The 27,525-nt window shown below is 40.3% G+C and overlaps 1 protein-coding gene across 2 annotated transcripts in view; it reads left to right on the forward strand.

Moving 5' to 3' along the window:
* apba2b (amyloid beta (A4) precursor protein-binding, family A, member 2b) overlaps positions 1 to 27,525 on the forward strand; it is a 68,481-nt gene that overhangs the window by 27,515 nt on the left and 13,441 nt on the right. For both annotated transcript variants that reach the window (XM_062423281.1, XM_062423291.1), the window contains 5 exons: positions 11,584 to 12,078; positions 13,842 to 14,914; positions 18,723 to 18,803; positions 20,330 to 20,369; positions 20,901 to 21,046. In XM_062423281.1, coding sequence (XP_062279265.1) covers positions 11,604 to 12,078; positions 13,842 to 14,914; positions 18,723 to 18,803; positions 20,330 to 20,369; positions 20,901 to 21,046 — 1,815 coding nt within the window. In that variant the 5' untranslated portion in view covers positions 11,584 to 11,603. The remainder of the gene's footprint in view (positions 1 to 11,583; positions 12,079 to 13,841; positions 14,915 to 18,722; positions 18,804 to 20,329; positions 20,370 to 20,900; positions 21,047 to 27,525) is intronic.

Consider the following 27,525-nt stretch of genomic DNA (forward strand, 5'->3'; position numbering starts at 1 on the left):
AAACCAAGCCTCTTTGTGTCTGTCTGTCTGTCGGTCAGTCTGTCTGTCTTTTGTCAGGAGAGGTGCTGCTCCCCTGTGCGGTCGAGTAGGCCCTGTCTGTGTGATTAATCCTCAGCCTGTCAGCTGGCCAGCAGTGATACTGAAACCAAACAAAAACTCACACAAAGCTTAGCAGCATGCATTCTCTCACAGTCCGTTTCAGGATGTGCAGACGTGTGCAGGTTGGATGGGGAAATCACATCACTGCAAAGTAAAACAGAGCAACGCATTTAACCGCGTTATGTTTTCCAGACACAAACATTGACACATGGGAAACCTGAGCGCCAGCAATGCTTTGCTCAATTTACAGCTAACTACAGTCAACACTTTGGTGTGTTGTTTCCAAGATATTTCAGTCACAAATGCATTCAGCCACAGCATCAATGTATAGATGTGAAAAAAGGCTCACTAGGGCTGATGGGGTGTGCATTACTCTATGTGCTGGTGTGTGCGCGCCTGTGTGTGTATTCATTTGTGTGATGTGAAGGCTGATGAATATTTTCCACCTGTTATCCCAGAGGGGTTTTGTGATTGACCAAACCCTGAAGTTATTTCATGTGCCTGCCACAAAACTCCATTAACGGGCCCGGCCGTTACCGCTCAGTCTGTCTCTCAACAAGATAAGGAGATATTTCCAGCCCAATATTGCTTGCTCTATGCTGTGCTGTCTCTGAATACAATACACATCATCACATTCAATGAATATTATTAGCATTTTTCTTTGGATTCTGTCAGTGCGGAAGATAGTTTTGTGGGAGAAGAAGTACATGCTGTTTTTGCCGTGGTCTGATGTCTGAGCTGAATTTTGGAAAGTAGAGTTTATACTGTGGTTGTATTGTCCACTCTAAATGGAATTATGAGGCAGCTGTTGAACGTCCATTATCTCCAGTCGTTAACCAGAAGTCACCTGGCTCAGCAGTTTGCAGCCGCTTCCATTGTTCTGGTTTGAAAAGACCTGACAGAGGTTAAGAGAGTGAAGGCTGCTGAGAAATAACTGCGGCTGATTAAAAGTTGACAAAGAATGAGGATTAGAGGCCTGAGCAAAGATCAGTTTCTGGAGGAGTGTAAAAAAGGAGCATAATTGTGAAAGACCTCTTCAACTGTGGCATCAGGTGGAGTATTGTGTCAGCCAGACAGCATTCTCACCTTCATCTCTCTAGACTTTAAGTGACAATTTAGGTGAAATGAAAGGTCAGTGTAGCAGACCAAGATAGTTCGGTGTTACCGTCCATTCAGCACCATGGCTGGTAGCACAGGTCCATGCAGTATACACAGTACATCATGTGGAATTTCTTTCAAGCTTTATGGTTTTACCCATTTAAAGGATAGGGTAGTGGCTAAATGGGGCCCAAAAACCACAGAAAAAGCCTGTTGGTCAGGAGGGTTAGCAAACAAAACAAGATTATGCACCCTGTTTAACTTTTTAAAAAAATGTATTTATTTGTAAAAAGCATCAACGAACCAGACCTGTAGCTCACACTGGCTGTACAAAAGCCTTGAAGATCTTGGAGTCTGCATTTCCTGCTCAGGGACAAATGAAAGTTTGCAGGTTGAACATAGCTTTGCTTATTTGAAGGTGCAGTAAGGTCTGATAAACCAACAATGATAGATTAACTAGAAAAACAAAAGACATTAAACAAATAATGTCCTTTGTACTAATTAAAAATCATATCATAATGACATAATTTATACTTATTATCCACTTCCCAATGGGAACAATTTATGAAAACTTTTTGCTTTTGAGGAATACATAGTACATACATTTCAAGGAATGATCCTTGAAATGTATGTACTGTTTTTGTTAGCAGTTGGACTCAGAAAAAAGACTAATCCTCTTTAAAACAAAAATAAATAGTTTTTTGTCCTGCAGATGGAACAAACAACCATCATATTTAATTAGCAGCATTGCCATAATCTTTATATGGCCATTGGATTAATACCCATTTATTTTGATGTCAGATTCCAGCCTGGTTGAGACAGACTGGTGTGGGAGGATTTCTCGTGCTGCTTAACATGTTGATGTGTGTGCAATGGTGGCAGTAGCGGCAATGAATGGGTGTTAGTGGGATGTCAAGGCTGCTTTTAGTGTTTTCCCCCAAGTTCATGATTTTACATATTAAAATAAGTTAGTGCTTTTTATCTATCACCCTCTCACTCGTTCCCTCTCATCAGTAACCAAACCCAGTTGACAGCTTCAATTAAACCATGTGAAATCACTCCAGTATCTGTCTCCCTCTGGGGCCATTTAGCTGTGTTTAGCTTTCTGCAAGCCGGGCTTGTGGCCAGGTAAACTTTAGAGTGTTTCATGTTCCTTCCTAAAATGTAGGCCAACCTATCCCCATGTGCCACCTGACCAGCCAAAGAGCCCACGAGCTAAAGTGTGTGTTCACAGTGTGAGTTGATCTGGTTGATGGTTTGCTATAGTTAGCGTCTAGTGGTCACGTGCAAGTTTTAAAAAGGCTAAATGTTTAATATTCCCCTGCTGATGGTAATTATTAGAATTAATTTAAGGATTTTGCATTGGCCAATTTTTCTCAGTTGATAACTTTGGGGGCTGGCTTCAAATCAACATCAGTTATTGGCTTTGTAGAATATGTTGTATTTGGGCCCAACACACTGGCTGACCTAAAAGGTGTATTGGAGACAAATGGCAACTGATCAAACACATCACATTGTCTTTTATCCTAAGTTAAAAAGGTGCACAGTGTACTTAAGCACATCACAATGGGTACAGGAAATTACAAGCCGTTTACTTGCAATCCAAGCAATACCAGTCAAAACACCATTTTACTCCCTTTTTCTTTGTAACAGTTCAAATACTTTAGTACAGATTATAAAATAATACCCACAGTCTATGAAGAGTCTGCTAGTGGTTCTGTGAGGCTGATTTTACTGTTAATGTGAGTGTACAAACATATCTACAGTGATTGTGCTGCTGGACTCTGTTTGCTGCCAAAATCCAAGTGACCCACACTCAGTACTGTGCCTGAACACATCATGTGTAGACACAGCCCAAGCTGCTGCTACTCTTATGACATACTTCTTTTGCTACACAGCCTGTGTGCTAGTCTGGTCTTGGACTAATACTACTATTACTACTACTACTACTACTACTCTGATTCTGTATGTAAGGCAAGGCAAGGCAGTTTTATTTATATAGCGCATTTCATACACAGTGGCAACTCAATGTGCTTTACATAAAAGAAACATTTAACAGAAAAAATTGAAAAAACATGGAATTTGAGAAATAAAAATAAAACCCAATCATCCAACACATACATACCCCCCCCCCCCCCACACACACACACACTAATAATAAAAACAAAGTACAGAAACATAAAAAGAGAGAATAAAATACTATAATATTGAGTATGTAGGCTTGTTGCTGTTCCTGAAGCTAAAAAATATATTCCTATAAAAGCAAAAGATCCATCTGTTGAATTCATTCTGCCTTCGTTTGTTGTGAGGAGGCAACTTTCCTCTACATAGTTGACACTACAAATGTATCCAAAACTGCTAAAATAGCTGTATTAGCACAGTAGCATGATTTAAATAATGTGTGTTTGTGCTGTGGAAGGGGTTATTTGATGACTGGCTTAGACGGTCTTCCTCTGAGAGACTGCGCTGGAAAACAAAGAGTTGCCATGGTAACAGTCAAGGGTGAAGGAGGAGGGTGTGTCTGTGGTGTTGTGCTTGAAGTGGCGAGATGGACATTGGCAGGCAGAAGGTGGGGGAGCGAGAGATACGTTCTGTGGTCCTGTGCCATTCCTGCTGCTCACCAAGTCTCTGCTTTCCTTCTCTTCCTGTCTCCCGCATTGCTCTCATGTTGTCGTCCTGAAGTGAGTGGGAGGCTGTAAGGGGAACAAACGCTGAATCTCAATGAGACAGCTGAGAGGAAACTCATTTTCCCACTCTGTTTCTCTCTGATTGTGCTTTTATTCTTCATTTACAAGCTGCATAACGTGGACATGTTAGTGTAATTGTAATGTTACACCACTAAATGTTTACAAAAGCACGTGATCAGACTTGACCCCAATAAAAATGATGGATGGTTGCTTCATTACCAGCAGCAATTCATATTTCATGGACCATAGTGTGTAAAGTTTTACATGTTTGATGTATTTTGAATTCATATTTATTTCCTTATTTTTGTATTTTCTAATAATACTAAAATGTAAGACAAGTAATTGTAACACAGCTTGTCTTTTGAAAGACAATTTCTACATGGACCATCTTGAAAGTGCTTATATTGCAGTTAATATCAGTAATATCACTTGTAAAACCGAAGGCAGGATGCTTCCTAAACTGGCTGACAACGTACCCCATCATCAAACTACACTGAGGAATACAGTTCATCAAACTGAATGTATTGTTTAGTAATTGGGATGGATATTCATCTATCAATCAACAGAACATTTACACCTATTTTGACAATTGATTCTTTGTTTTTGAATTATTATATTATAAAGAAAAAAATACTAAAAATGATTTCATTCCAGGTATATAAATGTGAATATCTTTCAATTGCTTTCGACTTCTATGACTGTTGGTCAGGACAGAACAAGACATTTGAGGTTGCATATTGGGCTTCAGGAAATGATCAACATTTTTCACCATTTATTAATACATTATTGACCAAATGATTAAATATTCAAAAAATAATCAATAGATTAATCAATAAGGAAAATTATCATCTGTTGAGTCACTGAAGGCACTGTAGGTTGACATCCATTGTATGAACAAAAAATTATCACATTTTTGGCAAATAATGCATGCTGTTTCCTATTGCACACAACATGGTCATCAGGTGACAACATCAGTTCAGTTGTCAAATCCTCAACCAACCTATATACATTGACTTGGAGGCAGAACCCTTTTTTCAGTTACAAGTACAGCTGATGCTGCATAATTAGTTAAGTGCTTTGGGCCTTTAAGGACTCTGTTGTAAAGTCATTTACACAACTTTACTCAGTACTAATGTGACATCTACTATGAATTTACATCAACCTTAAAAGATATGTTTCAGTTAGATTATCCTCCATTACACTCATGTAGGAACACCAAGCAGAAAGTGCACTTCAATTGAAACAGCAATTTCCTCTGTGCTGAGTAGCAGCAGGTCTCTATCTTTAATAAAAATGAAATAGAGAGGATTCTTTCTCTCCATTTGCACTTTCTGTCTGGAAACTGCCAATGAAGCCATCCATATTCCATCCCTGTTTATCTGCTTTTAAATTCAGCAGACAAGTCTAATTGCTCCCTCTAACAGCCACAAACAGACATGCACCTTCACTCCAAAGACATGGAACAAAAATGCATAATGTAAGCTCTTCAACCACCATGTAGGCACCTACAAAGCACATCATCTTCTTCTTTCTTCCTTATTGACAAATACAACTTTTATAAATATGTAAATATTTTTCATTTCAAACATTTTAACTGCTGGACATAAGATGTCCCCTGATTCACTAAAAATTCTATTGTCTGTATACTGTATGTGCACTGGAGGCATTAAGTTTCTGTCAACAATTTGCTTGCAAACTAGGTGTAATATCACAAAATCAGCTTGTGTGTGCTTGTCTTTAACTAAGATTTAAGATGAGCACAGAGAAACTTTCCCCCTCAAGTAAATTGGTTTTGGAAACAGACTTTTAGACTGGACTGCAAAAAACACGTCATGCAATTTTTTTGCCACCAGCTGTAAACAACGCGACCACACAGTATTTCAGTGGTCGCGTGAGATCCCGCACAGCACATCTAGAGATCTGTGCGGGATTTCACCCGATTTAGACGATGTTTACAGCTTTAGCAGTAGCAGTAGAGTAAAAGCCATCAGGTAAGTGTTTATTTTAATAAACTCCTGGTGTACTTACAAACTTTCCAATGCATCGATTTATGAGTAAAGACCCTATTCGTACTACTGTAGAAGTTTGATAACAATCCAGGCATTATTAGTGGGGTAATTTACGAGATACACTGGTGGTTCCGTTAGCGCCTGTATTAAGCCATTCGGCTGATGTCTCTAACTCCACTATTTTGCGACCAAATGAAAAAAAAAGGGCTGAGGCGGTGATTAGATAGACCTCATGGTGCATATGATGCTAGGTCGAAATTACGCTGAACCATCGCTTTAAGGTTAGGGTAAGAATGTCAGGTTCAGAGCCAATCGCAGAATGTACGTGGCTGAGCAGAATCCATGCTGCTAATAGCAGAGCGGTATGGAGGAAAACACAGAGAACAACAGTCTGTGGATAGATGCTGAAATTAATTGTCTGCTGGCACTTTGGGGGGATGATGACTTACGTAGTTGCTGATGCCTATGTTGTTACAGCAGCCCATGCAGATACTGTAGGTTGGTAATGTCTGGACTCTGCACACGCAACTTGATCTGTTCACTGTCAAACTGCAGTGTGGACAGTCTTTCTTAAAGATCTGATTTGAGAAAAACATCTGATTTGCCTGCAGTCTAAACAAAGCCTTAGTGTCAAACTCTGCTCATAAATCATTCTGCACAGTGAAGCTCAACATCCAAGTGAAGAAACCAAAAGAAAATACATTTTTGATTGGAGGAGGACTTTAAAACATTTAAATGATTTGTTTAACTTGTAATTTAAACTAGACCTATTTCAGACAACTTTTCTTGGAGAGGTATTTGTCCACCATATATGTCAGGTCAATACCACAATTCTTGAAAAAATGAGAAAAGATGAAAATAAATTTGAAAAGGTAATAATTTATTTTTTAAAAACCCATCAGAGAAACAGCAGAAAGGCGTTGAAGAGAGCAAATGTTTGGGCCTCACTGGCTGGAACAGAGGCCATGGTTCAGTTATGATGCAACAAAAAGTTATGCAGGAAGATCAATAAAGTCAACTGCAGGGTAAACACACACACACACACACACACACACACACACAAAAACAAAACGCTGACAACCTTATTAGTCAGTAACTTTGAAAAGCCAGTGATCTATCTCATGCTAACTGTGTTTGTCAGTGTGGTAACTTGCTTTTAGGATGCTGTGTGTCAAAATAAACTTGAAATTAGAAATGCTCCACCTTTCCCTCCTCCTTTAATCCACTTGGGTGTGGTCAATCGATAATGCATGTTGTAAGTAAACCATTGAGCTTGTAGCGAAGATGTTGAAAAACTGTATGATGAACAAAAAGAAAGGGTTTTTTTAGGGTATAGTATTGACCACATGATGAGATATACACTTGTACTAACACTTTACATGTTTGTGTCTAGAATCTATTAATGGCTGGCTAACTTAGTACCTGAATGTTGGAGACCTCTCAGTTGAATCCTTCAGTGATTTTGACCATTACTTCCCTACAACATAAGAGGATTTGTCCATTCATATGCTAATTGTACCAACGGAGATGCTTATTTCTGACTCACTGCATTTAAAGAAGAATTGCTAAATTACAATTTGAGTGATAATCTTCTCTCCTTATGGCTCTCCTTTCCCACTCGCATTTCTTCTGTCTTGTCTCTCTCCTGTTGAAGCCTGACTGTCTAATTCACTGGTGTGAACAGAGGTCATAGCTTAAAATTCAAGGCAGAGGGACATTAGTATTCCCGAGGCCCACACTCTGACCAGAGCCATCTGCTGCTTTCGGACTGCCTCTCTCGCCCCCTGTCCTCACCTCAGCCTTGCATTTAGGCACAAACACACTGCACACATGCACACACACACAAGCACACATTCTTTTAAGACGTGTCTGCCAAACAAGGGGAGTGTCTGACAGTAATTTAAAGCTTTATCATACTGTAGCTGAGGCGTTTTGTGGCAGACATGAATAGGTCTGTCCGTGGAGACAGCCCCGCACAAGTGGTCCCCAGCTGCAGCTCAAAGCAGACAATTGGGATACTGCAGGCAGGAAGGAAGGCTAGTATGCTGTCAGTGTGTGTGTGTGTTGTGAATGCATGTCAACCCTTTTTTAGTAATGAAGGTAACAGTGTGAATCAGTGCAACACAATTATGTGAGAGACAGATTCTTTGTGTGTTTGCGTGTGTGCAGGGGGTGGGTTTTTTTGCATTAATCATTGATTTATTTTTCTCTGGCCACTCCATTTCTATTCAAGTCCCCATGGGATTAACTCAGACATACCGACTTATAACTCACTTACATGGTTTCTGCATACAGCCATGGGTAATTTAGTGAAGGAGGAAGCCACAACAATATAAGAAATAACATGCCATCTTCACACAGGACTTATTTTGGAAGAGGGGGACTTTCTGGTGGCCCAGGGGTTTCAGAAGCTGACCATGTAATCGCAGTGTCCTTGTATCTCATTTGTACTTTGTACTTGTGCTTTGGACAAAACCATCTGCCAAATGAATAAATATAAACGTTAATGTCCTTAGTTTGAGTCTGACCCAGGACCTTCCCTGTCAGCTTGAAGAAGACACTCATGATTCATTAGTGATTAAAGTTTGTGAGTTACATTCAGCTGGGATGGCTGTGGCTCAGGAGGTAGTCTACTAATCACAGGATTGGTGGTTTGATCCCCAACACTCTCCACATGTTAAAGAGTCCTTGGGCAAGGCACTGAACCCCAAGTTGCTCCCGATGGTCAGGCCAGCACCTTGCATGGTTGTTTGCTGCCATTGGTGTGTGAGTGTATGTGTGAATGTGTGAAGGAGAGGCAAATTGTAAAGTGGTAAGGATAAAAATGGCTATTCAAAACATAGCCATTTACCATTTTTCAGCCAAAAATACCTAAAATTGGCTATTTTGATTTGTCAAGAATTTATGTCAGAAATGTAATGGGAAGACCTTAAAAACACTGTGTGTATTGCTAATTGCAGCTGAGTATTAGGCCTGTGTGTATTGGCTTAAGCTTACAAGCTGTACAGTCATAATTATTGCAAATGGGATGCAAAGTTTGTCTGTATATGTTTTTGAACTAAATATGCAAAAAGAAATCCCAAAAATATCAAAGGAAATGTGTTAGTGTTTTGAAGAGAAGGATTGAGATCATTCAGTTTAAAGTGGGGGTGATTGATTAGCTGATAAAAGGACAGATAAACAAATTAAGAGACTAGAAGAATATTAGTTGTTGATCTTGTAAACGTGGGCAGGCACAGATCAGCCTTAGTTACATTTATATATCCTGTGTGTATAAGCACAGTTGTACTGTCATAATTCCTTCTCAGTATGTCTTAATAATGCTGCTAAACAGGTGGGGAAGAACCCCCTGTGTGTCTTGTTATGATGGCATTACCATTCATGTACAAATGCATGCAAATTCAATAAACACAGTCACATCTGAAATACTTGCCAGACAAAGCAGATTGGGAAAAAGCCACCTGCCCAGGGATTTATAGGATTCCAAAAGCAGTTGTTCTGGTGCTCAGGGAAAATATGACAAATCAAAAAACATTCAAAGGAAGAACAAATACTGGCAAAACCACACCAGAAAATGAAATAGGAGGTCGACAAAGAGCAGGTCAAAGGGTATCTGTCTCCAGGAGATGCAGTTACCCATAGTTACCGATCCTTACCCTCAGCTCCAGGGAATTGTACGAGGCGGGGCCGGGTTTCAACAAGAGGATGCTGGGATATAATGTGGAGGAAGAGGGAGGCAGGAGTCAGGGAGGTGCATGCTGTGCAGCAGCTGGTGGGGGAAGGGAGGAGCAAGGAGAGGCAAGAGGGAGGAGGCAGGATGGGGCGGTTGTTATACTAGATCCTAGTGCTATTGTACTCCACTACCAAGCTCAGGACCTCAGGTAAGAGATTCATTCAATACACAGTTCCCAAGATGTTAACAAACTGAGGTTATTTTAAGTAGCTGTTAAAGTTCGGAGTGAAAACCACTTTGTGCTGTTTAAAATGATGGACAAAATTGCTTTAGTATATGTACATGTTGCTTATATTTCATCAGGTGCACAAACTGTGTGTATGAGTGTCCACTTACAAAAAATGTTTGATCAGTTACCTCCATGTTAGTTCTGCTCTGTGATCATGACAGTTTTTGAGCCCCACAGCAGCAAGAGCCAGTCAGCCCACTACAAGTGCTTTGTGTGCACATGTAATCTTAGTCAATTTGTTTGGCCAGATGAGGTACAACCAACTGTATGCATGTGTTTCTGTGTGAGGTCTCCATTTGTGTGTTTGTGTTTTAGAGGGTAGTGTTTGTACCAGCTTGTGCAGAGCTAATTAAGGACTGTAATCACTGGTGATGGAAAATGTAATTATAGTGAAAGAAAACGGGGGAAAGCAGCAACAAAACCCCTCTGAGGGCAGTTGTTCATGGCAACCGGATAGCAAAACAGAGTGGGGATGGCGACAAAATGGATGACAGGGCACAGAAGGGCGTGCCTGACTGAAAAGTACTCCAAATACTCTGAAGTCTTTTACTTTGCTTTTAAAACTCACAGTAATGTGCTTCTATGCTTCTAATCCTGGCATCTGTTTGTGTGTGTGTGTGTGTGTGTGTGTGTGTGTGTGTGTGTGTGTGTGTGTGTGTGTGTGTGTGTGTGTGTGTGTGTGTGTGTCTGTGTGTGTGTGTGTGTGTGTGTGTGTGTGTGTGTCCTTGTGAGCGTGAATCCTGGTTTTCATGTCTGTGTGTTTCTTTTTACAGTGTGTCTGTAATGGGGTTCATTTATCATATATACAGTAGAATAATTTTCTCTTTTGTTGGTACCTTTTTTAATAACATCCACAGTTCACTAGGCGTAAGCAAAGCCTATACTTCATATCCCTCTGTTTGCAAGTCTGGTCCTGAGTTTCATCACAGTAATCACATTAAACTGAAGCAGGTACACAGCAGGCTCAGCTTCTTGAATGTTAGAGGCCTTCATGTAATGGCAGACATGTACACTGGGGTTATGGTTTATCTTGTGCAAACCATCTGGCTACTTACTACACACAGAAAAAAATGCTTCACTTCCTTTTCATCTGCACTACTTAACCAGGTCTTGCGCAGTAGTAAACATTATAGTTTCCCTGGTTGACCATTTTCAGCTGGCAAGCTACTGAAGGATCAATAAGTCCAATGGTATCAGTGCACATATGCAGCACCTGCGTGGAGATGACCTTGATATCACTATTGATTCCTTGCCTGGTAGTGTCCCATTAAGTTTGTATGAAGGTAATATGCTTATAAAGACTCTCTACTGTTTGTGCCCATTGTTCTCAAGCTTAGCCCCAGCAATGTATTGAGTCTGCTGTTGAGTATTTGAAGCCAAAGTTGTGCTAAGTAAGCACAAAAGTGCTGCCCTGAATGTGGATGAAGTAAACGAGGGACTTTCTCGCTCAATTACAAGAATAGATTGCCTGGCACCGAAAATATATTGCAGCAAATGCTATGCATATGCAAAGTTTAGAAAAAACGTTAAAGAGATAAATGGAGGGATGGGAACAATTTTTTTGGTTTTCTCAAACACAATTGTCCTTACAATCCTAAGTATTTGATTTAATTCAGTCTTTTTTCGTGTATGATCTTCTCCAGTTGACCTGCACAGATTGATTAACAGTTGTTTTTGATGTCGAATTACCTCTAAATCTTTGCCCTTGTGTATTTATTTGTCTCCTAGGAACATACAAATAACAATGCATGGCCTGTAAACCACCAATCATGGCTCATAGGAAGAGACCAGGGACCAGTGGAGGAAACAGTATGGCGGCTCCAGTCCCCGCCTCATGTCCCGCTCCTCATCCTACAGAGTCATGTGATCTAAAAGCCCTCCCCACTCGACAACGCCCAGTCCGCTACCCCAAACAGTCACATGATCCAAAGCTTCTTCCCCGTTCCTGTAAGGCACAATATTCTTCTCCCAAGTGTCAAGACGTGGGTCGCAACCATCCAGAAGTAGATGTAGCCGCAGAGGTTGAAGTGAAACGATACAACAACCAAGCAGATGCACAACTGGAGGACCAGCGGCCTGCAACACCCTCCACACCAGAACATGATCGTGACCAAGATGTCCATGACCAGGCAGACTTCCATGGTGGAGCTGACAGCCTGGATGACGACTCCAGCTCTGACTACATTAACAACACCTCAGACGATGAGGAAGACTATGATGACGGTGGGTGCAGTGTTAATCATGTGGATAATAAACAGATCATTTTCACATCCTAGCCTTTTTATTATCCGTTCATCCATCACTGATTTGAAATTCTATATTAATTTGTATTTGAAATGTTGAGGGGGTCAAAAAGAATTAGCCTAAAACATTCTGGGGCTGCAGCATCTTTGAAAGCAGTCATTAATTCAGGTATTCATTCCTCTTGGCACTGTCACTGTTGCTAGAAATCATGCATTTTTATGTGAATTCAAACAAGGGTGTAATTTGGCAAAATGTCCCCACAACTTCAAACATCGTTTCTTTTACAGCATGACTGAAGTCCCACATGAAAACAAATTGGGAAACCTAGGGGGATATTTACTGTGGACATGCAAACCTTTTTGAAGCACTCAACAGCCAAATTGCATTCCTCCTCATTTACAGGTGCACACTAAGGTTTTGCACTGGTTAAATAAAAGACTAGTGGACAGCAGACTGACAGCAAGTTTAACAGAGCGGGAGAGAGCGTATGGCAGGGAGAAATAGAGAGAGAGAAAGAGAAAGAGGGAGTGAGCAAGAGAGACACACCAGACAAAAGAGCAGGAATGCAACCGTCAGTAATTTTTCACAAGACTTACCCGCAGGACCCTCCTGCATATTTTTTCTCACTGAAGTTGGCTCCCAGCAGGTACGGCCCAGTACAATATGATTCGGGCAGCTAGTTATACATATTTTCTCACATATAGTATTGTTTTAGCAGGATGAATACACGTTCCAGTTCCAAAAATGTCTTCGCTTCAACCAGTATTACAAACACAGTTTGTGCTGTGTAACGTGTCAAAACAGCTTAGCTGCACTATATACACATCAGATGAACTGCCACTGGCCCATTTACATTTATAGTCTTACTAAATAACCCGCTAAAATGAAAAATTGCAGTGACACAAAAGTTTGTGCTCACAATAAATTGTGATATGTACTAAAATGTTAGTAAATATCCCCATTCCAGTGTTAAAGAGCTGTTTGCAATGGAGTCATCAGTAAAAATAATTGATAATGACAAATACAACCTAAATGAATATCAGAATTTTTTATTTATTTATTTTTTACAAATTTGGAGTCATCGTAATTGGTTTGGAATTAATGTGCAAATGCTCCAGTTTTCTATGGATGTCAGTGTTTGAGCCACAACAAAGAGCAAAATATGGTCTGTAACAGACTAGCTAAGCCTTGTTTTTAGCCTACCTGATTGCCAGAAATACTTTTTGTTATGTCCTATTGCATATCCTTATGCACTCCAATTATGACAGGCTCATAAGGAATGTCATCCATAACCTATTTATTTGAATTCATAACACAACCTGCACTCAGAGTCCTGAAATTTGGCACTGATTGATCTAACATGGCAACAAGACATGATTGGTGCTAGCATAAACAAGATACCAAGCAGAAGCAGATGTTGATCACTTGATGCCGGTACAGGCTGGTTAAGAGGAGTGAGGAGTCATAAGATAGGTTTTTCAAAAATGGTTAATCACTGCAACCATAAGAGGTCCTTGAGCATGCAGTCATAAATGTGCACAAAACACTATTAAGCTGATGGGTCCAGTTATATGCAAGATTAGGTGCAGACAGATACACACATACACACACACACAATCTCCTCCGTAGATAATAAGCACCTGTGATTGTTCAGTAATTCACCACTTGACTTTTAACAAGGAAGCTCCAATTAATAAGAAATATTTCTGTTTGTTATGATTTGTGATCCGAAACCCCTCCAGGACTGGCAGAGGAGGATGAGGGTGTGACTTACTACATCCGGTACTGCCCAGAGGACGACAGCTACCTGGAAGGTATGGACTGCAGCAGCCAGGGAGACTGTAACCACAGCCACAGCCACAGCCACAGCCAAGGGGACTGCACTGGCATCATGCAGCCGGGTGAAGCTCACACTGATGAATGCCAGGAGGCCGTGGAAGGGTGGGCCGAGGAGGGAGAGGGGGAGGGGGAGGTGAGAGAGGAAGAATGGGTGGAGGATGAGGAGGGAGAAGGTGCAGTGAGGGAAGAGTGGAGAGAAGAGGAGGAGGAGGAGGTGAGAGAAGAGTGGAGAGAGGGAGATGAGGACGGGAGGGAGGAGTGGAGAGAGGAGGATCAAGTCAGGCAAGAGCAGTGGGCGGGGGGAGAGAAGCACAGGGTGGAGGAGTGGGTTGAGGGAGAAGGGGAGGTTCGCTGTGAGGTGGTGGAGCAAGATCCAGATGAACAGATATACAATGGACGACCAGAACCCATCCTGGACCATCATCACCACCATCATCCCCACCACCAACCGTCCCTGCAAGACACCCTGCACACCCGACAGGCAGACAGAGAGGAAGAGGAGGAGGCAGAGAGCGAGGAGTTCTGCCCTAATGAGGAAGAAGATGAGGAAGGTGATGAGGAGGAGAGACATGGAAGGGCCTTCACTGGAGACTACTATGCCCCAGAGGACAATGGGAACACTGTGCGAGTCTCTCCGTTCCGTGGCCGCAAGGTCCTGGTAGTAGAAGGGGAAACGGGGGAGGAGGCGGAGGAGGACATTGACCTAATTGTTGCTGAGATCAAGATGAGTATGAGCATGGGGAGTCTAAGCAGCGGTACTGACCAAAGCCCAGAGGAACTGGCACAGGACCCTCCAGGCGACTACCCTCACACCAAACCTGACGCAGCCCCCTACCCCCCAGCTCACCACCGTCATGACAGTAGGCCCAAGTCCCTCAACCTGCCCTCCATGCACCATAACAACCCAGACCTTCAGAGGGGCGTCAAGGCACTTCCACGCTCCCCTGAAGACAGACAGAGATGGCAACAGGAGCAGGTGAGCTGTTTTTGTATTTACCCGACAAACCCTTATGATGCTGACACATAGCTTTGCACTTTAGCTGCTTGAACTCACTAGCAGCTTAATAGACTCAAATCCTGTAGGTCCTGATTCAAGGGGTATTCAGTTTATAATCTTAAAACAATGATGAGCTTACAGTTTCAATGTCAGGAATTCCCACTACAATAACAAGCTAGATGTTATTGTAGTAGAAAAAGATTTCACCACCACTCTTGCTCTTTTTGAACGCAGTCCACTCTCCATCTTTCTAAGTGTCAAATTGAGTTTTATTCTTGAGGAAGCCAAGTAACACAATATGAAGAATACAGACACTGATATACACAGAGCTCATTAAGCATACAACACCCTAGAGTTTCATTTTGTTTTTAGGTGACAGCCAAAAACATTGACAGTCACTGAATTAATATTATAGCTCTTACCCCATGTTAAGGCAATGTTGACAACATGTATTAAAGCCGAGTTAAAATAGCAGCTGTTACAATTTGAACATTTCTGTGGATTTCAATTTTTTTTTAAATGAATTATTCAGCTGTATGAAACAATTATAATTGCTCTCCCCTCCTTTACAAAAAGCTCAAATTTAAAAGGCTTTTTCACAGCATATATTTTGACTTATAAAGCCACTTGTCATAACACATGTAGACGACCACAAGTAGTACTGATGAAATCAACAATCCCTTCTATTTGAGTGTCCCAGTAAGCCATGGCTGCGGGACAGTTAATCAGCAAGCACAATAGCAGGAGGCTGCAACTGAAGCAGCTTAATGGGGTTCAGCCATCAGTCATGTTATTATTTACACATGCGCTTTTCCTGCTGTCACATGTTAACATTTCTTATGAGAAAAGCTAAGCAGCCAGTTCAATTTAGTGAAAAATGTGAAAATTCAAGATGAGTTCAGTTCCCATCCACTGAAAGCCAGTAAAGCATTCTCTATTTCTAATATATTGAATCAGTACTTCAAATACAGAGAGAGGCACACACATATGACAAGGAGGAACATAATTTATTAACAACAGTATCAACACAAAAGTGCAGATAGGCAGAGCTTCTTGCCTCTGGATGTGATATAAAAGAGATTTGTGGCAAAGAGCTGCTGGAGACGAGTTACAGGTGCGATGTTGCGTATCTATTTCCATCTCCTCCTCCATGTTACCTTGAGCTGTCCCTCTCCTCACATTTCCCTCTTACAGACCAGGATAAATGCACCCACACTAGATAGACTCCAACATACACAGAGTCCCCCTCCCCCCCAATCTTCTAAAAGTCAGATGGTAAAAGCAGAACAGAGAGAGTCTCCTGTGGGCGCCATGCTGATACACACCTGCTCCACAGTGTGCACATGTGCTAATACATTCACTCTGTGCAGCTCATTTGTAGCAGGGAACTGGGTCAGATAGTGTAACTAGATTAAATTGGAAGTATGTACAGTACATTGCAGATTCGGATGACTCCCCAACTCACAGAGATGATTTGGTCATTCAGTCCTCTGTTATGAGATGAAATGTTCTCTGTACACCACTTTAACATGACCGTCGAATGAACCGGGGCCACAGTGAATTTAATAAGAGCTGTAGAGTATGAAGCCAAAAGATTATCTTAGAAGAAGAGTTACAAAAGCGAGGGATTCGGGACTACACACACCCTGTTGATAAGATGTGTTTGATGAAAGCAGAGTACATTTAAATGCATTTTAAATTATGCTAAAAATTATAACCATCAGTATGTAAGTGTCAAGTTAATTATGCTGGTATGATCACAAATGAGACAAGGTCTTTTTGCAGCCTCAATATTTAGACCACATACTGCATAATACGCTAATAGGTTTTGCTTCTTTAGACTTCTCTTTATTACTTTTGATTTAGGCTGTAATACAATTTCCCCTTCTACCTTTTTAGTTCCAGCAGAACGACAGAAAGTGTTGATCCACTAAAGGCAACCATTTTCATATTTATAATGTACAATACGCAGTTAATTACTCCAGTACATAACTTTCCCTAAATAGGTCTACTTTTATCCATCAATGTTTAAAGACTATGTATTATGTATCAAGTATTAGAGTGGCCTGTATTAAAAATGTCATCCATGAACCACCCAGTCTGTTAAAGACCTGTGACAATCTGTTAAAAACCTGTGTTGTCTTATACCAGTTATTATGAGTCTCTTACATGCTTTTTTCTTATTCAGATAAAAGATAAACATATATATATTTATTAGATAGATATACTATATGTCCATATGTCAACCGTTAAGAATAAATATATCTTTAATAACTTAACTGTCCATTACACTGATTTTCAATTAGACAGTACGACACTAAGTATACTCGCAATGTGATATAATGAAGAAAAAACGTTTTTATTATTGCTGTTGTTGAGGAAATAATGAAATTATTTTACTGTTGAGGAAGTCCTCAGTATCACACAGTAATAATGTATCTGACAGAACACTGATTGCTGTGATTGGTGGATGGGAGAGTCAGTGTTTCTCGTAGCTTAAAGGTATTCTGTGCTATGGAGCCATGTCTTTATGAGTGTGTCCCCATGCTGTTTGTTTTGTGCACATGCACAAGGATGCACATACAAGTACAGGGGTGGTGCAGTTCACATTCTGCCGCTGGTTTCACGCTATTCTGCTGATAACAGTTGCTGGTGGTAATGCACAAAGAAACGCAGCAATATGCCAATAAAAGCAGTGAAGAAGAGGAATGCTTGCCAGGAAAAATGGATATAAACAGTGTGGGATTTAAGACATTTTTTTTAAATAGCTTTGCAATTGTTTTATGAGGAAGGAAATGCATTGAGTGTGTGTTTTGGTGAAACACATGGGGCACATTTGAACTACTGCTGTGTAAGTAAAAGTGGGAAACATAATATAATTTTAGTATGTGAGAGGTAATTAGAGAAGTGCACTTAGTTACAAACAAATCCTTCTAAATCTGTTGTGTTGTATACGCATGTACATGTTGGTAGAAACTGTCTGTCCTCTGTAAGGTCGTCTTGTTAATGTTAATTATGTCAATGGCTTCAATTGGTGTTGTGCTGATTTATTGATGATAAAATCCTACGTGCAGCCTCTTTAAGATTTCTTATTTCCGACAAAGGCTTGTGGAAAGATTTGTCTGGATTCACTTGAGAGTCTGTACGTGAATGTAGTTTTGTAGAGCAACATGGTTTAACATTCCTTCCCACCAAACAACAACATGAATCCCATTCATTTAATGGTTATTTGCACAACTGAGTTACAGAACACGATGAATACTGATCAAGACTTTACATTTCGCTCTCTTTTCGCAAAAGAGGCCACTGATGTCATGTTTGTGGTAATTAATTTCAGTTCCAGCTGCTCAACAGTACGGCATGTTCCTCTGAATTTCACTTTTAGCACTTTCCATCACTGCCAAACGGAGGAGGAGGACATTTTATCAGCAGGAGGGTTTCATTTAAGCCTGTAATATGATTGAATGTTAATGAACAGTTGTTGCACTGCAAGATGGATATCCAGGAGAATAAATGTAATCCTCCCTGTGTGTGATTATGTGCTGGGTATAGTTTATATGTCCATGTATGTGATGAGAGACGAGACAAAGGAGGACAAGTGAAGGACAACTTAATCGTGTGCCAGCTTAAAACAGTTTGAACCCAAACCAGCTTTGCTCTTCTAAATTGATGTAATTTCATTCTAATTGCAGGTAAACAGTAGTTTATACAATTTTGCTCTTGTTTTGTAATGCTCTTATGTTTGTTTGTTTTTGCTTACACCTGTTCTTTTGTGTTGACCTGCCAGGTGAGCAATGGTGCAGAGCAACCCAGAAAACAGCAGCGCTCTGACCTCAACGTCCCCCTGGAGAACAACAATGTACCTGAGGTAAGATGTAGCAAGTTTTTAATGTCGCAGTGCTCCCTCATAATCGCATACATTTGTAGCTAGGTTACTTTAGCTGGAGAATATTTTTGTTTATGTGTGTGTCCCGGCGCAAACATGTGTGTATGTGTGTGACTGTCTGAGTAAATGAGTAATTGTGCAATTACAACCTCAGCTCATGTCCTTTGCTTACGGCGTGATGGCATCCTGGTAATTGAGCAGCATGTCTGCCTGCCGTTTTATGAGAGCCATTTTTCACGGATATGTCTGTTGTGGATGTTTCCTGTTCAGGCTTCAGCCACACCCACACCCTGTCCTTGGGTTGAGTAAAATTTTGAATGTGAAGTGAGCAGTGTTTTAATCTGATTATGAATTACAGCTCTCTCCATAGCCATCTCTTGTCTAAAACTCCTTCCTCCCTTCTTTATATTCTCTCTTTTCCACCTCCCACAGAAATGGGAATGTGTGAAGTGGATAAGTAAGGCTTTGCACTCTCTCTACACCCACTTTTGCAGAGCCCTTAAGCATAGCGCATACACCAAATTTCTGCAGCATTAAAAAGCACCAATGTATAAATGCATGTGCGGCAGGGAAAGACACAGAAATGTCTGAATATGTATGAATGCCTATTCTCAGTAAAATCAGCAAAGGGAATTTCTTAACGTAGATCGAGAATGTCACATTTAAGATTATTAATTTATGATGGAGTTCCTGCATTGTTTGTAATTGATCTTAATACTGCTTCCATTCAAATGTATACTTTTCATTGTCTGCCAGTTATTTAGCTGTTTTGTGTTTCCACATGTGATTGAATTCTGTGAATGTCAAAGCTGTTATGTGTGATTGATCTTTTTAGCCATGTAGGGCATTAGCTTCGCCAGAAAAAAAGTCATAAAAACAAAACACCATTGTAGTAGTTTCTGTTTGGTATATTGTTTCCAGATATATCACATTGTGCCTTATTTCAAGCATCAAGTTGCTCACACAGAATGTGTTATAAAAGAAATGTACTGAAGATCAAATGCCAACTGAAACAGTAGAAGGGACTCTCACAGAATAGGAGTCATTTTGGCATAACTTTGGTTATGTAATAATGAAAATATTGAAAAGTCACAAAATGTAATTGTTGATTTATAACTAAAAACTCCCTCCATACTGTTTTTAACAAAGACAGAAAGTTGTACTGGGTGGGATGTTACTTTACTTTGTCTCTTCTCATCCATGTTTTTTGATTTCCCCTGAGGTAAATCAGCAGGTTTCACAGTTCATCAAGTCAAAAATGTGAATAGATGCTTCAGTGTAAGCCTGATCTAGACCCACTCCCTAAATTGAATATATCTGATTTACTGCTTAATTTTACTGATTAAGAATAGCAGCACAGCCTAGCCTTTATGTAACACAACAGTCTACACAAACTGAATGAAGCTTCATCATTTTGATTGGTTTATTGGAGACCGCAGATACATGCTAAGTTCTCTGTAAACGTATTCACAAAGATTTATCCATCATATCCTGTTTTTGTCTTCTAGCCAACAAAGAAGGTTGCGTCGTTCCCCAGCTTTGTCGATGGTAAGTTAATCTGTCTGCACACCTGTTTGGTGATGAAATCTAAATATTGTAATTGCATGGATGGATTCCAAGGTTTGCTTTGCCTTCAGTCTGTCCCTTTTCAGGCCTGATATAACTCTTCTGCTGCTCTTTCCCTGCCTCTGGGCAGATGCTAGGCCTAATAATGTGTGATGGGCTTAGCTGCCTGTCTGCTCCTTCAGATCATGACAGTGCATTGTGTCCCTGAGCGGATGTCTGAGAGTCCACATCTACATATCACAGACGCAGATTAATCTCAGCCCAGCCCCCTCCCAACACAGCATCTCCATCAGCTCACAGCCAGTGGCCATCTCACTGCTCACCTAGTGTGTTATCGCCATCTCTCCATCTCCAGAGTGACAGTGTTTGTCTCTGTTTCTCCACACAGCACGTTGACTGCAGTGATTACAATACCCTCTCCACGGCACACCCGACCCCTTCAGTCTAACCGCACTCTGTCCTTCCCCTTGTCTCCCTGTTAATCACCATCTTCTCTTCCTCTCTCTGGCCCAGTCCCAGGACCCTGTGAGCCAGAAGACCTGATTGATGGAATTATCTTTGCTGCTAACTACCTGGGCTCCACTCAGCTGCTGTCTGAGAGGAACCCCTCCAAAAACATACGCATGATGCAGGCCCAGGAGGCAGTCAGCAGGGTCAAGGTACTCACACCCACATCCAGTCACACCCACATCCAGGCACACATACATGCAAACACACACATGCACACACGTTGTGTTGTGTTTTCACCTGAAAATATCTAGTGGGCAGAGTCATGAAGAGAAACACACACAGGAATTACACAGCTCTAAATGAAGCCTTTTACTCAATTTTTGACCAAGTAACCTAGAACTAACCTCAGGAACTAAATCAGGACTTACAGTTCTAGTCCCTTTTGCATTTCTCGTTAACTTTCAAGAACTGTGAATGAAACACTCTCTATTTCTCCTGTTTTAATGTCAAAGTCTGTTTTTAACATCCATAAACATTAAAAAAAATCTTGTCATAATATTTACAATGACAACCAATTTTTGCTTACTTTATGAACAAATACTGTTGTGGCACGTGTAGTTATACTTGAGGTGTTTGAGATTTGACTCTTTTCGTACTTTTGACTGACCATGAGAAGATCCCTTCTCAATATGCTTACAATGTAAGTTAAAGCGTCTACAAGGAACTTTAATTTTGTGTTGATTTTGATGGGGCTTGTGGACAAAAGTGGTAGTGTAGTGTCCTGGAATGAAGACTGCATTTCCCACCACCACCTTGTGTCACATAGACCTTGTTCTGGCTAGCATGTGCATTTGTTTTGGAAGCGAGTGAAAGAAAGACACAAGTTAGTTTTAATACTATTTTTCTTTTTTAAACATGGCTGTTTGTAGGATGCATAGCGTTTAGGTAATGTATCTAATTGTAATATGGCAATGGTGTAACAAAGTAAACTTTTAGTACGGTTCATACACCAAGGTTACATGTGAGGAGGATCAGACGGGGTTGTGTGGAGGTGTGGACCTGTTTATTGGTGCTTTAGAATTAAATGCTGTGAAAAATTCAGAAAATAATGTTTTATTCCTTTCATTCACTGCTTAGTTCTTTCTACACCACTACTCGCTATCTTCATTCACTCTATAGCTTGCTCAACCACTGCTGCTCTTTCTCTCTCTCTTTCTCTCACTTGTGCTCTCAGCGCGTTGACACTCGCTCTCTTTTTCTCTTGTCTGTCTTCAAATTATGCGGGAAGCAAACAAGAAGTCTAACTTTAACTTTAACATTATCAAACAAAGAGAAATGTACTCCCTCATGTTAAAGTGCTACATGTAATGGAAACAAAAGCTCTTCCAGCCTGCGTGCCATAAAACATTTGGTATAATTGTACGAGAAATCTGACCAGGTGGCAGGCATTTAAAATAACTATATAGAAATAGCCAATCTTCTCGCTGATGGTGTCGTTTGCTTATGTAGGTCATACAGAGGCATCAGTATTATATTGAGTTTTATAAGAAGTGAAAAACTCTTGTAGTTGCTTTAGGGAGGGATAAAGTCCACAGTCCCCCTTTTGTGCAAAACATATTAGATTTATCTAACGCTGGGGCTTCAGCAGTTAGTAATACATTTAATTGGCGTTGTTGAGCAATAAAAGAGAGACATTGATGTTACATCATTTAATATGGTGTCAATTAAGGTAAATGTTTACAGAACAAATGTTTAAGTTTAAAGGGAAGGCCTAATTTAAATGTATGTCATTTTGGTTGCTTGTATATTGTATATTGTTGTATATCTTGTATATTGTTACGGTATACTGTTTAGTTAGATGTCAAATGTTAAATGTGCTCCTGAAGTAACCAAAAAAAAGGAGATGTCATATCTATATCTGCAATAGTCGCTTTTGTTGTGTGCATGCCCATGCTGCCTCGCATATCCTTTGTCTGTTTGGAGCGTTGGTTGTGCACAGTGACAAATATGCTTGTCAGAATAGCTGGCGTGAGATCAGTATCATTTCGAAATTAATATGGAAACCTGCAAAGATAAATGGAAACAAGTCTGTGAGGTCAGAATTAACAAAATAGTAACCTCCTCGAGTGTCACCATGTTTATTGTTTTATTCATTCAAAATTAGTTCTTAGATGTGCCCTCTAGTGGAACCTTCCAGTAATACAGAAAGTACATAAGCATATGAAAAAATATGTTTATGACGCACCCAGTTATTTACATAAACATGTGGTTAATAAGCAGCCTAATGCTTTATAACAAGCAGGTTTTTGGCAAATATAGAGACACATGCACAATAAAGGAGTCTATATGTAAATGGTCCTGAATTGCGGTAAAGCCGAGTTGATAAAGCACCTTGGCCCCTGACCTTTCTACAGTCCTGCACTGAAACAGCACTTTATATGATTGCAGTTTTGTCCTCTGTCCCCAGGGGTACCAGCATAATGTTATATGTTTTGTTGTTGTTTATACTTCATTGGTAACACTCACTCAAAACTCTGTGATAAGGCCCTGGAGGAAATATGTCCAACGGCTTTACATGGCTAATACTGTATGTTTGATGGTATTAGTCATACAGTATGGGAATACTTTTCTCACATTACTGTACATATCTGGAAGGGAAAAATAGAAGAGGCTGTCTTTAAAGCATTTTCACAGACTCCAAGTGAAGCTCTGCGATTTCAGCATGTTGTTTCCATTTGTACTTACCAGATATGATGAGGTATTTTCAGATAAGGTCCAGTTCATGTTGCTCCTAATAAAATTTACATGAACATCAGTGCTGTTTGTGTCTACAGTCATGCAGTTAGAGTCATATATTAGGCATGAGTGGACTTTTAGGGCAACTAAACAACTTTGCCAGATTGGGCCACGGGGCATGTGTTCAACACAGCCGGCTGGATAATGGGACTGCTGGCATGTAAACCTTATATTTCCCTTGTTGACACTTGCTCCCTGCTGTTACTTAATATTGTTGTGATGATGACATTCCGGTTTGAGAGAAATACTGTGGATGGTACCAGTGCAGCATAGAGAAGATCAGCTCCATTAGTTTGATAGCTGTGTTAAATTTTAACACTCTTAACAGCTCAAATTGCTTGTTTCCGTGTTTATAGAAACAACAGAATAGCTGGATTTTAAACCATTTGACATTTCTCACATTACTCACCAGTGACCTCAGGTTCCTTCTGTCAGGTAATAATAATATAATCAAATAGCATCATGTTCTTACGTGATGACTGTATGCATAGAAGATGTTTTGTTTGCCCAGACACTAGTCTCTTTTAACTCCCTGTCATGAACACTGACACTCAGCTGTATTCCTAAATATTAAATGACATCCTGCAAAGCCATCCACTTTTACAAAGTTACATGCTGTAATGAGACTTGTCATGGATGTGATGTATACATATGAGAGTGGTTGTCTGGTGGGATTCATGGAGAGTTAAAGAGTAGAGAATAAGAGACAGAGAAGCTTATTGAACTGTGTGTATGTTCAAGTTTGAAACGTGACTTCAGGGTCCTTTTCAGTTGTTAATGTTATGAGAATTTCTATATCACTCTCAAGGAAGGAGACTGGATTCAGAATAGTAAAACATAAGTTGAATTTATTAGCTTGTACAAGCGGAGCGTTTTACAAATGCAACAACAACGGTTACAGGCGAAAAGGCTCCCAGAGGAGCGTTGTCAGAAAGGTTTTATACTGTTCTTTACTTGCGTTGTTCAGCCCCCTCCCATAGCAGGCAGGTCTATTCCATATAGTAGTCATAACAGTTACTCAACACCTTAGCAGTCTTATTCCATAGATAGCATCATAACGGTTCTTCAGTTCCCTTTTTAAGTAAACATGCAGAAGTTCCACTCGTTGACCCGTCTCTAACCCTACGATACATATAGAGTTGAAATCTCTTTCTGCCAGCCTCAGCAACTTGTTGAAACAGGAAGTATCAAACAGTTCACATAAATATAGAAATGTACTCATACTCTACATGAACTCTTGACACATGGAATTCACCCTTATCTAATTTTTATAACAGTTAATTTCAAACCGTGCATGATATCAGCAAATGAAAAAGTAAATAAAGGCCAGCAGTGGTCGTTTTCTATAAATTTAAGTCTGTGTCTTTTTCAGCCACAATCCTGTCTTTGATAATGGTACTGTAAGCAAATAAACTTTTAAATGTGTGTCCAGTGGTTAACTGAATATTATCAGGTACTGTAGACCCAATGTATGTCAGAAAGATAATTGCTCTTCTAAAGCAGACAGAAGGACAGACTCAGATTACTTAGGCCCTATCCTCACTATATGGTAATACCCCCATTCATTCCTCGTCCTCTGTGTTTCATGCTCCAGCATAGTGCAAGTTACTACTCACTTCTACAGTACTGGTCCTCCAGATGGCTGCTCATGGAGATTACGTATTTTGAATTGTTGCTGAAGAGAGCTGAAAGTGGTATTGGTATTTATATGATCATGCAATATAAATGCTAATGAAAAAATCTGTTACATTTTGTCTTAAAACATGCATCCATCTAAGAACTTTGCCTAAGCTAAATTGACAAACTGACAAAGTTATTAAAGTATTGCATTTAAAATTGCATATGTAATTAAAGAAAAAAGTCATGAATGTGGATATGCATTCATTGCAAAAAAAATTCAGTATTTTCAATATTTTGTGCTGCAGACAAGAATCCAACTTTGCAGTTTGACCTCAAAATCCTTGTAGCATTCTGAAACAGAGAGAGGTGTCTGAAGGTCCTTCAGGCCCTGTTGCTGGTTCAGTCTAAAAGCTCTCTTCACCACAATCATGATGTCTACTGGCATCATTTCACATCCATCCAATCTGTGTTCAGTTCTTCTCTCACTCACTTGCTGTCATGCACAATTACTTTCCCTGCAAAAAAGTCTTGTCAGGATGAAACCATGGCAACAGTTGTCTATCACCTTTTAGTGCGCTCCCTTGCTTGGAACGGGTCCATTGAGCAAGATGTCGTCCATTATCTCCTTGATTTGTTCCTCGTGCATAAATGAATAGCTGTACAGCAACTGACATTTAATCTTTGACATTGAAATAGACTCGGTCGACTGCACACCAAGCCGAATGCACATGCAGTGCAGTGAAGTCATGTTTGTACGTTTGCTCCTTATCAACCCGAACACGCACAAACATTATATGCACACGCTTAGAAACGCACTTAGGTCCTGTCGTGCTGAACTGAGCAAAAAGAAGTATGCTAGGTAAACTGTAGCAAGCCTGTATAGGTTATTTATGCAGATCTTTTTGGCATGATGTTCACTCTGTTTGATGTAATATTTATGCAGCTTCATCCCCCCACTCACTCTTTCCTGCAGCCTGTGTCCTCCCTGCTCAGCTTCTCAGCAAAGCAGTACTCTAGATGTTGCTGAAAGCCTCAGATGTCTGTATGGTATGAGAGCTGATCACGGAGGAGGAAACTTTTCAAAAATGAAAACCTGAAAATGACTCTTCCCTTTGGGCTGTTTTCTTTGCTCTTTTTTTTTTTTTTTTTTTTGCTTATACTGTCTTAGTGGCTGCAGCAGCTCAGGCAAACATCCAGCCTCACACTGAAATGTAATGAGGGTCAAGATAATTTCCTCTGGTCAATGGCAGATGCAGAAAGCGGCAGCAGCTCAACTTGAACCTCATACAGAAGGGTTGATTTTAAAGATTACAAAGTGTTGGGAGTTTACTCCAAAAGAATATCAACAAGTTCAACAAGTGTAGCAGCGACATAAAGGCCATCACTGAAGATTTAATCAAAAACACAATTAGCTGTGTAAAACTGCTTCTATGTTTATCTAAGCTGTTTAATTCTGAACATGGTGACTCAACCTTATTTTGTTTTGTTGGGTTTTTTTTGTATGCAGCCCAGAGAACAAACCCCAAGTGCACAGTCTAAATCCTTGCTCCGGGCTTTATCCACTCCCCTGCCTCTCTGATTGTTGTTGATTGTTTTCCAGCATGTATTTCCCGGTAATAGACTGTGACCTGACCGTGGAAAGCAGTACGAGCAGCACAACACGACAGTTTGAAATTTTTAATTAGGTGCAATACGTTCAGAAATGGGAGCCTTTTCTGTTTGTCTTCCTGCTGGTGAATGTTCTGACCACAGAAGTGACACTTCAAATGATAATGATAATGAGAAATAAACAACGTAAAAAAAAACTCCCTCCAAATCTTCAGCTCTTCTTTATTCAGCTTTATTTAGATTTCAGGGATGCAGGAACAGTATTGATTTATGTTTGCATGCTTTTTGATTTGATTAATAGCGAAAAAAGCAATTATTACCCTCTCTAATTGCTGTTTTGATTTGTTTCTGATAACCAACACGGCTGTGCGAACGCTATCTCCACAAACACACACACAGACACACACACACACACACACACACACACACACACACACACACACACACACACACACACACACACACACACACATATACAGTAACACACACACTCATGCTGTCTCTCTCTCCCTCTCTCTGTCTCTGGCTCTTCCTTTCTGAGAGCAGCGATATCACACCTGCCGTTTGGTTTGGGGCTTTTACTGTCTGACCTTCTTTTATTTGCCTTCTTTATTTCCTCCTCCTCTTCCTCCTGTTTTTTGTGCTCCCGTATCCGCTGACCTTG

The sequence above is a fragment of the Scomber scombrus genome, chromosome 1, assembly GCF_963691925.1.
Source record: "Scomber scombrus chromosome 1, fScoSco1.1, whole genome shotgun sequence".
In the NCBI taxonomy this organism is placed as follows: domain Eukaryota; kingdom Metazoa; phylum Chordata; class Actinopteri; order Scombriformes; family Scombridae; genus Scomber; species Scomber scombrus.